The following is a 13,216-nucleotide window of genomic DNA, read 5'->3' as shown; positions in this document are numbered from 1 at the left end:
CGGTATTTTGTTATAGCAGCCAGAATGAACTAAGACATTGGGGAACGTCCAGGAGCCAGCCTCAGGGAAGAACAAGGCACACCAAACCAACTGTACTTTAATATTCCTTAGGTTCATTCATCTAATAACTTGGCAAGTATCTGGTGAACATTTACTCTGTACCAGACGCTATGCTCTGAAGCTACACAGACAAAAACAAAAAACTGACATATGTTCCTATCAAGATCACAATCCAGCAGGGGGACAGATATTAGTCAAACAATTGCACTAATCAATGTGTAAGAGCAGAGATAAGCTAAGATTAGATAAAAGCTTGGAAGTCAGGAACAGTCTTTCAAAACATCTTTGCAAAGAAATGAAGAAATGGGGTTACAGAGAGAATACAAAGAGTTCAAGAACATGAATGGCAGGAGGAAAAAATCCTTTTTTTTAATTAACTTCTAACGAAAATTTAGTGTTTCCTTCAAATATGAATGTGGACAACAAACCACAATAGTATCATAATAGCAATACTTGTGATTTGTCACTAATAGAAATCACAGATATTTCCATGAAGCACTACTGTTTTGCAGATAGCCTAAGATATCATTTATAGGAGTTATCAGACCTGCCCTTATGTCTTGTTATTTAATGTGATATAAGCATATACTTACTGAATTATAAATGTTTTTGATATTTTGATAACTATATTTCTATATAATTTTTTCCTTTGTAAACCATGTGCTTTATTTTATATATTTAAAAACATTATTCTGAGAAAGACTCTAAAGGCTTTACCTGATTGCCAAATGAATCCCTGACACACAAGCAAAATGATACGGAGGCATAATGCAACTTCCCAGCAGTCTGGGGTGGGGAAGTGGAAACCAAGCTGGTGAGCTCATTTTGAGACTCTTCACCCATTCATACCATGTGCTTTTTAATAAGAGAGCTTTCACAAAATGGGAAGAACTACCTTCCAAACTATTGCTCTGCTCAGAAACAAGTTTAAGACCTGCATCATCACACTAGAGCTTAGCAAGTTCACCCCACACCTTCTTAACGACCCATACTATTTAGATCACTTATTATATACTAAAGAAAGAAAAACATAAGCATCAGCAGTAGACAGATAGGCTGAGCTTAGCTTACAGCTGGGATTATAAATTGCCAGGCCTGTGTTGCATCACAGCAAAGGAGGCTAAAGATGACTTCACGTTACCCTGCTCATATCCTGAAAGTTCAGACTGACTGCTAAATGAAATCACCTTTTCCATACTAGTGAAAGCAGTCCTTGCCCTGCACTCTGGTGAACTGGTGCAGAGTGACTTTAAATAAACTCTTCAAATGAACCAAGTAATTTAGAAACAGAGCTAGAAAGAAAACCCAGGTATCCCAATATCTACCCCCTTCTCCAAAAAGACAACAGTAAAAACTAATTTTTAATCATCACTTCGCCATGTACAGGCATTTACATGTATGTTGATTCTTGCAAAACAATCTCATGATGTAGGTGCTATTATTAATATTAGCCCCATTTTTCAGGTGAGGAAATACGCTCAGAGAGGCTGGGTCATTTTCCAGTGTTAGAGAACTAATAAGCAGTACTGTAGAGATTTAAATTCAGGTTGCATGGGCTCACATTCTTAACCACCATGACATTCTGCTCCTGAGCCTGGGATCTCAACGGTAATCAATGTCACTTTCTCCCTGAAATCCTCTCAACAGTTCACTCTTTCAGACATTAGACGCAGAGCACAAGATGGAATGCAATTGCCCATTTAGTCTATGAGCTCTTGAAGGACTAGAGAGTCAGAGCTTGGGCACAGCACAGAAAGGTCAGAGATGACACATTTTATCCAGTAGGAAAGTCCACAAGGACTAAAATAGAAGATATCTTTAAAATAAAGGTAAGCATAGGGAGGCAACACTTTTACTAGAGGAGTGGTTTTTCCTTAGTCTATCTCCTCTTTTCCCTTCTTCCATTGCAGTAGCCGCAATGGAGTAACTCCGCTTAAAGGTGAGAACAGATAGCATTCAGCTATGGCTTCCTAATAATTCAGCAGTGTGTGTGTGTTGCAGTAAAAATGACACAGATCTGGAAGTCAGGAGACCTGGGTTATATACCTGAGATCACCACTGGCTGGCCTGTTCTCACTTCCATAAGTAAGAGCATGAGACTGACTTACACAAGGGCTTCCTCCTGCTCCCCAGGTATGAGACTGAGCCATAAAAATTGCCAATATCTGGCTATTTTTGACCTGCAAAAGTGGCAATTTCATATGTTTCAACCTAACACATGGATTTACACACAATTGTTGATGCTATACTACCTGTTTCTTACCTTCTTAATCTAATTCCACATAATTCTAGCATCTGCCAACCTTCAAACCTTCTGGCTGTCAAAAGAGGTTCAAGCACTGGCTCAAAGTGGAGAAAAATCTAATTTAACTAAAGAATCCTTGGGATGTGAAGGAGGGCCAATACACCCCAGGCACCGTGGCTCATGCCTGTAATCCTAACACTCTGGGAGGCTGAGGTGGGAGGAGTGCTTGAGGCCAGGAGTTTGAGACCAGCCTGAGCAAGAGTGAGACCCCCATCTCTACAAAAAATAAAAAAATTAGCCAGGCATGGTGGTGCACACATGCAGTCCCAGCTACTCGGGAGGCTGAGGCAGGAGGATTGCCTGAGCCCAGGAGCTTGAGGTTGCTGTGAGCTAGGCTGATGCCACGGCACTCTGGCCTGGGTGACAGAGAGAGTCTATCTCAAAAACAAATAAAAAAACAAAACAAAACAAAAAAACCAAGGAGGTAATATAAGCTGTTCCAGAGAGACACCACTAATCACAGCTAAGGGAATATATGGGAACACATTTAAAGAGGCTGATCCAAGCCCTGAGGCTCCAGATCACCCCATGAGTCTCGCTAACATTCTCAACCATCTTTCTATAGTAGAGGGATAACAAATACTTCAGGTTGAGTGTGTATGTGTCAGCAATGATGGTGGGCTGGTAGTGATGTCAAGTCACTTGCTTTTAGCAAACATGCTTAACCAGCAACGTTGCAAAAAGAAAAGGAGAGACAACTTTGGCTATTAGGAACTGGCAAAAGAAAATTTGCCGTCTCTAAAATTTCTTGGAGCCGTGGTATTTATGTAGCTTGTACTAAGGTTTCCATCTCCAATTTAAGATGGAAAAGTCATCTGTTCCCATAGGGCGGGGAACCTGCAGCCTTCTGATTGCAACATTGCTCTTTTTTAAGCACCAGAGGCAGCAAGAAAAGCTTCGTCTCTCTCTGCTATACCCCTTTTAATAACAGGACTTGTTCTGTAAATTTGGATTCAGTCAAAAGTCCGCAGTCCAGGATCCAGAAGGCCACAGGTCCCCACCCTTTGACTTATGCCCATGGTACTATCTAACTATAACATAGCATCGAGACCAGAAAACTGTGACTGGCACAATACTGTTAACTAGACAGCATACTTTATTTAAACTTCACCAGTTTTCACATGTACTTATTTATGTGTCTAGAATTGTATACTGTATACACATACACCCGTTGATATAGTTTCACATAACTAACTACCAGCACGATCAGGATACAGAACTATTCCATCCCACAAAGGAACCTCCTTGTGCTATCCCTTTATAGTCGCTTCCCACCCTCACTGTCCCCATGCCCTGGAAATCAATACTCTATTCTCCATTTCTATAGCTGTCATTTCAAAATGTTACAAGATGCGTCATATGTACCCTCCTTTTGAGACTAGGTTTTTTTCACTTACCATAATGCCCTTGAGATGCACACTCAGTCGCTGTATGGACATTTCTATTGCCAATAGCACTCCATTGTATGGATGTACTAGTGTGTTTAGACATTCACCCACTGAAGGACGTTTGTATTGGTTTCTATTTGGAGCTATTGTGAATAAAGTTGCTGTGAACATCTGTATACAAGTTTTTGTATTATTGAATAAAAAGAAGTTTTCATTTCTTGGGGATAAATGCCCCAGAGCAATTGCTAGGTCGTGTGGTAAGGGCATATTTAATTTTATTAGCAACTTTGCAGAGTAGTTGTGTCATTTTACATTCCCCTCAACAATGTATAAGAGATCTGGTTTCTCTGCATCCTTGCCAGCATTTGGTACTTTTACTATTTTTAATTTTAGGCATTCTGTTAGGTGTATAGTGATAGTTCACTGTAGTTTTAGTTTGTATTTCTCTAATGGCTAATCATATTGAATATCTTTTCATGTGCTTATTTGCCATCTGTATATCCTCTCTTTGGAAGTGTTCCCCAAACCTTTTTGGCACCAGGGACTGGTTTCATGGAAGAAATTTTTCCATGGATGAAGGGTGGGGAGGGAGGAGGAACAGCAAGCTATGGGGAATGGCTGTGAATACAGGTGAAGTCCGCTCACTCAACCACCACCACTCACCTCCTGCTGTGCGACCTGGTTCCTAACAGGCCACAAATAGGGCCTGGGGGATGGGGACTACAGATCTCTGGTAAAATGTCTCTTCATGTCTTTTGTCCATTTTCTAACTGGATTTTTCTAACTGTTAAATTTTGAGAGTTCTTTTTAGATCCTAGATGTAAATCCCTTGTCAGATATATTTTTTGGAAATATTTTCTACCATTCTATAGATTGTCTTTTCATCCTCTTAATAGGGTCTTTCATGCACAGAGCAAAAGTTTTTAATTTTGATAAAGAAAAATGTATCCATTTTTTTTATTTTATGGGTCGTGCTTTTGGTATTACGTGTAAAAACTCTTCATCTAGGCCTAGATCCCACACATTCTTCTAAAAGTTTTACAGTGCTATATTTTATATTTAAATCTATGACCCATTGTGAATTAATTTTTATATAAGATAGGAGGTTTAAGTCAAAGCTCATTTTTTGCCCATAGATGTGTATTGTTCTAAATAGTACAATTTCTTGAAAAAAACTTTCCTTCCCCCATTAAACTGCTTCTGCACTTCTGTCAAAAATCAATTGGGCATATTTGTGTGAGTCTATTTCTGGGTTCTTTATTCTGTTCCATTGATCCATGTGTCTATCCCTCTGTCAATATCATAGTCTTGATTACTGTCACTCCAAAGGAAGTCTTAAAATAGGGTAAGAGTGATTACCCCCAATTCATTCTATTTTTCAAAATTGTTTTAGCTATTTCAGTTTCTGTGCTTTTACGTATAAATTGTAGAACAAGTTGGTCTATATCTATACAGATTGCAGAGATTTTGCAGAGATTTTGATAAGAATTGCATTAAACCTATAAATCACTTTGGGGAGCACTGACATCGTTACTCTGAGTCTTCCAATCCATAAATGTTTCTCCGCTTACTTAGATCATATTTGATTTCTTTCATCAGTGCTCTGTAATTTTCAGCATATAGGTCCCTCTAAATGTTTAATTAGATTTAACATTTAAGCATTTTATTTTGGGAGAGAGCAACCGTAAATGGTGTTATGTTTTTAACTTTGTTCACCACATGTTTATGGCCAGTATATAGACATAGGATTGATTTTATGTATGTTTACCTTGTATCCTGTGACCCTGAGGAACTCGCCTACTAATTCTAGGAGGGGTTTTGTTTTTTTGCTTTTGGGGGGATTTTTCTACATAGACAATCATGTTATCTGAAAATGGGGGCAAAGTTTTATATCTTTCTTTCCAATCTGTATGCCTTTTATATATTTACTTTTTTGCCTGACAGCACTAGCCAGGACTTCCAGTCTTCTGTTAAGTTGTGAGAGCAAATACCCTTGTCTTGTTCCCAGTTTTAGGGGGAAAGCATTCAGTCTTACACCCTAGGTGTGATGTTAGTAGTAACCTTGGAGGTTTTACCTTTGGCCAGCTTTAGAAAACACACTACACTTTTAACTCTAGGGAGAGACTTCTCCCTTATGTCATAGCTAGGGATGGGAAGCTCCACAGACCTAAGTATTACTACACAATTGCAACTAAAGCCAATGACAAAAAAAGTGAGAGACATCTCACTTGAGGCAAGCCCCCAGTTATACATCTCAGAGTAAGGAGAAACTGTGCTGTTCTTTCTACCTAGTGTCTACCCGCTACCCTCATATAATAATGCTTTTTCTTTCAGAGGGAGCCAACCTTCCTCCACCATTTATACGGCACAGGTGAGTCAGGTCTGGTCAATTTATCCACCCCATCCTCTGGACCAAGTATTATATCTAGCCCATAAAATTCAAATACGGGACCTTTTAAAATTATTATACAAAAGCTCTCTTTCCACTAGACTTATAGGTCAGAGATCAACAAACGATGGCCTATGATACGAATACGGCCTGCCATCTGTTTTTGTAAATAAAATTTTATTGAAACATAGCCACACTCATTCATTTACATATCATCCTTGGCTACTTTTGAGCTACAACCGCAAATTACTATCTGGCCCATTACAGGAAAAGTCTGCTGACCCCTGTTCTTAATAATAAAATGAAGCCTGCAATAGTAAGGCCGCATCTCACCACTATATGAAAAGAACATGTTGGAAAATGAAGCCAACACAGAAGAAGAAACCAACTCCAGTATTACGTAAGTTCCCAGATTCAGATGGGCTGGAAATTATTATACCCTAGTATTTGTCAGTTATGTAAAACAATAAATCCAGCCTTTGCTCAAGCGAGCTTGAAAGGGGTTTCTTTCATTTGAACTGAAAGAATTCAAATTCCAGTACATAGACAAAAATCCATAATGTTCACTGTAGGAAATCAACTCTAATTTCTTTCTCCATGATATGTCCATTAATACCAAAAAGACATTAAACATTTCTTTAGACTAGACTATGATTGCATACTAAAAAAATGGTGATTTATTTAACAACTAAATGTTGCAAAATCAACTGATTTGGGGCTCATTAGGTTTTTGGTTTTGTTTTTTTTTTTCCCTAACCAACCATCCTAAGGTATTATTGAACACTGAAAGAACAAAAAGAATGGAAACCAAAATTATCCCCCTCCCCTGCAAAAAAAAATCCAACACCAAATAATCCATCACAGAACAATGGAGATAGAAGTATAAAAACAGAAGACAGATGACACCATTAACTTCCTTAAAATAAGAAAACTGGTCCAGGACCAGCTAGAGAAAGAGCTAACTAGAGCAATCCAAAACACTCAAGGAGACAGGTTTAACTAATTAGGGAGATGGTGATTAAAACTGAAGCTGTTAATTGTCTAGTGGGCTCATATCTCCAGTAATGTCCCCTGGAGGCTCTCAGCAATGGGAGACAAAATTAAGCCTGGTATTACCGTCAATTATGCATGCATCATTTGTCTTGTATTTATCTCTCTTTTTGGGACACCAAAAAGTACACAGAGGTGTGGTTTTCAGTGCAAGCCATATATTCCCGTGAGGAAATAATTTTATATCATGTTTAGAAACAGAATTATTTTGTGTTTAAACTTGTTTTAATGTGTATATTCTGGAGCAAGGAGATGTTCCTTCAAACAGGACGCTTTCCATCTGCAGAAGCCAGATGTTAATCTACAGGAAAACTGAAGTGGTTAGTAAGAAAACCAATTATACACAGAGGACAAATATCAAGTGGTGCGGAGAGAGAGGAGGAGGCAGCCTAAAAATGCAGTTGGTGAAGCAGTTTTGGAACTCCAGCTTATCGGGGAAAAATGGTAGTGGGTTTTTTTGGATTTTTTTTTTAATCCATACCAAGAATAGTATGCCGTGACAGGATTTTTTTTCCTGGGCATTTCCTCCCCTGTGAGTTGAAGAATCATTAAGAGTCAGTGAAAGTATTGTAAAAATGAACTGAGTGAGAATTCTTAGAAGGCAATTTGAGATTTTATTTCTAGTAAAGATGAAAACCAAATACTTCTAGGGCTAGACACGGGTTCAAATTCTAGCCTTGCTAACAAGCCACAGTATCCTTTCTCCTCTTCTTCCTTAAAGGAATAATAGGCCCTGAGTCCTGGCTGCCTATGTACAGCCTAGATTTCCCACCCTCCTTTGCAGATAGATTGACCAGATCATTATGTTTGGGCCAGTGGAAGTGATGAGTGCAAATGCTGGGTCCTTCATAAGGCTTTCTCTGGACTCGTTCATCTCCATTTTCTGGCTGGAAAATGGTGATGACTGGAAGCAACCCGGGAAGCCATGGAGCCATGAGTTGAGGATAGCAGAGTGACATCTGCTAGGGACAGACCACTCCCTTCTGGGCTCTGAGAGAAATACACTTGCCCATCTTACTTAAGCCACTGTACTTTGGAATCTCTCTGTTCTAGCAACCTAGCTGTACCCTACTAATATAGTCACTTAATTAAAAAATAATTTGCACCCCTAGTTGCACAGATAGTAAACTCTCTAAGCCTCAGTTTCCTCATCTATAAAATGGAACCATAACATTTATTTCATTGAGTACTAAGAGAAATAAATAGCTTAAGAGATATAACATGCTCAGTCCTGTGCCTAACATGCAAAAATGTGCTAAACGAATGGTAGATGATGCTAGCAAAGAAGAACTATTTGGGAAGCTGCTTTCCAAGGTCTCTGACATCAAGCAGCTATTGTGGCCACAAAGCCCTACAGGTAGAAATGTGCGTCTGGTTTTGAGAGGGTTTCCAAGGATAACAATGTATTCAGAAAGCTCTCTTACATTTTAGCCCATGAGAACAATTAACATTAAACAAGCTTAATTATAGTTTAGCAAACTGTGCCTAAATCTTTAAATAGTTCATTAAATCTTGCTCTATATTAGTAAATGTTATGCAAACACGAGTTATTTGTTTATGTGTAGTTGACTGAATTGAGTCCCATGTTTGTAATAAAATATAGTGCAAGTAGAAAGGTATGCTAATCTATATTGCCAGATCACCTTACCAAGGTAGGCTGAGAAAGACACACAAATGAGCTGGAATCATCTATACTGCACACCTGACTTGACACACAGAGTTCGACAGTCAGTGGAGATCATGACCTGCTGTTTCCTTGCACACATTTTCCCCCTTTGGATAGTGCCTTTGCAAGGGTCAACTATTGGTCCTCTGGCATTGTAGATTCTTTTTATCTTTTATTGGTGGCACATGGATATTAGACTGTACTCTTAAGATTTCCCTAACCTTGAGATTTCCTCAACACTGGAGTTGAGATCCTTGGCACCAAGGTAAGAGGGCTACTCTGGCTCTAGGGACCTCCCTAGGGCTCTCACGTGGGTTTTCCATGTCACATGATGCAGAACCACCACAAGATTACATCATCCAGTTGAGACCAGCCTCTCTGAAATAGCAGCAGGGATCACATCACCAGGCTTAACTCCTTCCATCTACCCTGATAACATCCCACTGCTTATAATGGGATGTGAGTTACTATGGTGATGGGAGGCTGAAACAGAAGGCAATAATAAAAGATGCTGCATAACCTGTACACACTGTAATGAGCATTCATCCCATTAAAATGGATTCGAGCTAAAGCTTTGCACCCTACTTTTCGGAAGTATCATCATATGGTCAATAAACATTCAGTAAGACAGACTGGACTCTGCCTCCTTCAAGAGACTGAGAAGCGATACACTTGCAGAACCCATGCCTTGGGATGGCCAGGCCAAAGCTCAGGAACTATAATACATACACACAGAATACCAATATCCACAACATCAACCTAGGAATAAAAAACTACCTCTGGTACATTGGTTTCAAAGTCCCAAGGCTTTTGAACAACAGTAAAAATCCCTGCACTAGGGAAGCAAACAACTCAGGACCTTTATTCTTGCTCGACTTCCCTGAATTGTTACTTACAGGTTCCCGGCCATCCATGGCTTCCATCCAGAGCCTCCGGTCCTCTTCTGACAATGCCTGCATGGTGATAACCCCTGGCCTGTGGAGAAAGGAGGGACACGGATATGAACCCAGAGCCACATTGTGGAGAGACTGACAAAGGTGAACCTTAAGCACTCACTCAACAGAGTGAATGGCTGCAAGCATTAACACCACAAAGAGAGGCTCAACATTCACTTTTCTAAGCCACCTGCTGGTCTCAGAAAGCAAAGCCACCTACCCAAATCCCTCTGAATAAGCCCATCTCCCTCAGAGGGCTAGGAAGGAATACAGAAGATATTTTACAGGTAAGGGACACAAAAAAGTCAAGTGATTTCTCTAGACGTTGTTTGTTTCTTGAAATCTTATTCATTTCAATTCCTCAAAATGCTTAACAGTGTTTTACTCACAGTAGTATTGCAATAAATATCTGTTGAAATGAATGGAATTACTGGACTCAAGTTTAAAAGAGAGGAAAAATCCAATCCTCATCTCCCAGTATCTAGTCCAATGCTTCTAAACTGCTTCTGACATGGAGAAGTTTTAGGAGGTAATCAGCTTTGTAGTTATGATTATGTGAAATGTGCATAGTATTTTTAAAAAATGAATAGTTGACCATGTAGGTGGTAAGTGATTCACGTGCATTAGATCTTTTCACTTACTGAAATCTGCTTACTCTTTAAAACTGAACACAAACCCTCCAGAAGACAGGCACGCAGTAACAAATGGCGTTTGTTGAGTTCCCATTGCATAGGGCACTCCACGAGAAAAAGAGACTGTGACATAAAAATGACCTTGGAGGAAGGGGCCAAAAGCCCTCTATGCTCATTAAAGCAGGAGTTCTTCACTCAGAGTCCACAGATGGATCCCAAAGTGCACCCAAACCAACCCCAAATGTATGTGTATTTTTCTGAAAAACAATTCAAACTGTCCATCCGATTCTCAAAGAGGACTGCAACCCTCAAAAAGTTAAAAATTACTGATTAAAACCCTCATCTTTAAATCTGGAGAAAGCCTAAAGAAGAGGAAGCGGCCCAGAGGGTGAGAACTGAAGTTCCATCCCCACCCGAGGCCACACGTCCCGCTAACGCCCACACAGCCACAAGGCAGTGAACGTGCAGGCTGGTGACACCCTGAGCAGCACGAGCCCGAGCCCCACAAGCACCCAAGCCTGTTAATTCTGACCCACCTATAATCTCTGCTCCTGGCTTATTTCCACAGTTCCAATGGATATGCTAGACCTCCCTATACTCGACATATTTCAAAAATCACACCTGCTTGCTTTCACTGATCATCCCTCAATATCCTCTAAGAAAAAGAGTTTTCAAAGATGTGATCACGTAGGTACAGAGGGGTTGGAAATATGAAGGGCATCGGGGTGGGGTGTGCGCGTGTGCCTGGGCACGTGTGTGCATGAAAGAGAAGAGAGTGAGAGCAAGCCAGAGGCAGAGACAGAGGGGCAGGGAGAGAAGCGGAGGAGGGGCGTGTACGTGGGTCGGAGGAGGGTCAGCGGCCGGATGGGTGGGTGTGTTGAGGATGGGTGGGACACAGACCCCTTAGAGGATGGTCCTTCCTGTGAAGGCCACACTGGGCACTGGCACCATAACACAAAGATGACGCAGAAGATGGAATAACTCCTCTCTCCATGAGCAGCTGCCTGGACTCTCCCTCCTCTTCTCAGAAACTCTCATTCTCAGACCCCAGTGCCGACTCCCCACCATCTGCCGGTTCAGCACACCGGCTGCATTGGTGTCTGCAGACCGTGCTGACAGCCGTGGCTCCACAGAGGTGCCCCTGTGGTTTGGGGGCACGATGGATTGATTCTAGCCTTCCGCCTTTCAAAAAACCAAGCACAAAGTTTTAGGCTTTTTAATAAACAGCCTATAAAGCTACAGTCCACTGTAGAACTCTCAAGTCCCTGGACCCGGGTCTTTGAGTGTTGCTCAAGGTGTTATACCTGCACCACCTGCTTCAGAATTGGTCATTCCCTTAAAATGGAGATTCCCAGCCCCATCATACCCTACTATTAACTTCTGGGTGGTGCCTGGGAACATGGATTTTAACCAGCTTCCCAGGTGATCTTGACGCACAGTCCGCTCCAGCCACTCTTTTCTGCCCTTTTCCCCCTGCACAAGAGAACAGAGACACCCTCCCTCCATGCAGCAGGGCCAAGGTGCCCACAGGCCTCCAGGTCCTCTCCTGCCTGGTGCTCACGAGCGAGCAGGGAGAGCGCAAGTGCTGCCTACCTACCGAGGGCTCGGGGCCTCACGGATGCCACAGCAGCTTCATGGCACACAGTGTGACATTTCCACCCAGAGCCACAGAGAGGAAGTTCAGACAAACCAAAAGGCTGTGAACCAAGTGGCCTTGGTAACCAGGAAGGTCAACAGGATTTGTTTTTATTTCAAGAAGACATATCAAAATACAAGTTCTTTTCCACATGTGGTCTTGGTCCCTTTTCAGGGGGAAGGAGGGTGGGCGGCAGATGGTGCATCAAGTGGATTTAACAGCCTAAGTTCAGGCGATTTGCTCTCAGCTTTCTGTGTGCCCATCTGGGTCACAGCACTATCCTCTCTGGGCATCTAGAAAACACTCATTTGGCTCGAAGTTCCATCTCCTTCCTTACAAGTAAAACCACTATTATACACATCTTTTGCATGTGAATTTCCTTGAACCAAGGTAAAAGGGTCAAATTTCTGTATTTTGTAATCAAGCAATAGCTTTCTTTCCATATTTCCCTTTCCTATGCCCCTAACTAACCAACCATCATCCCCCAAGACAAAATAAAACAAGCAAAACTCTCAATGATCCTCCACTTTCCATGCCGGTCCCTATAAGATAGCATACTCTGAGAGCTTCTCTTTACAGGGTGCCAATTCAGTTCATGTTTGAAATACATGTGGTTTTTCATAGCAAGAGAGAAAGAGGAAGGGGAGAGCAAGTAGGGGGGAGATGTGGAATGAGGAAGGGAAAATACAAAACTATGAAAGAGAAATGGAGTCAATGATCAGAGCTAGTGCAATGAGCAGTTTTCCCCCTTCCACAAAGAATTATGAGCCTATTAGACACTGTAACAAGAAAACGGCAATAATCGCAACCCAGCACTGTGCTCCAGTTGCTGTACCAAGCACTGCATATCAGTTAATTCATTTAATCTTCACAGCTATGTCATGAGGTAGGTATATTCTCATTACTCCCATTTAGCAGATGAGAAAACTAAGGTTCAGAGAGGTTAAGTACCCTTGTCCACAATTACAGAGCTGGCAAGTTACAGAGCAGGATGTAAATACAAGCAGTACATGATGCACAGCAAACATGAAGGCACCACAGACCCCAGGGAGCTCATGTTGGCCTCTGGTGTCAAAATTGGCCAAGCCCTCCTGCAAGTACCTTAGCGAACTCCTGCAAGGGACCAAATGAGACTGAATGGTAAAGGGCTCTGGT

General features: G+C 41.3%; 1 protein-coding gene across 3 annotated transcripts in view; it reads right to left on the bottom strand.

Annotated features, from left to right (window-relative positions):
* Nucleotides 1-13,216, bottom strand: part of ARHGAP26 (Rho GTPase activating protein 26) — a 378,528-nt gene that overhangs the window by 223,149 nt on the left and 142,163 nt on the right. For all 3 annotated transcript variants that reach the window (XM_069484154.1, XM_069484152.1, XM_069484153.1), the window contains exon 11: nucleotides 9,755-9,833. In XM_069484154.1, coding sequence (XP_069340255.1) covers nucleotides 9,755-9,833 — 79 coding nt within the window. The remainder of the gene's footprint in view (nucleotides 1-9,754; nucleotides 9,834-13,216) is intronic.

This window comes from Eulemur rufifrons, chromosome 10, assembly GCF_041146395.1.
Source record: "Eulemur rufifrons isolate Redbay chromosome 10, OSU_ERuf_1, whole genome shotgun sequence".
NCBI classification, from domain to species: domain Eukaryota; kingdom Metazoa; phylum Chordata; class Mammalia; order Primates; family Lemuridae; genus Eulemur; species Eulemur rufifrons.
Note: the sequence above shows the minus strand (reverse complement) of the source record. Positions and strands in the feature narration are given on the sequence as shown.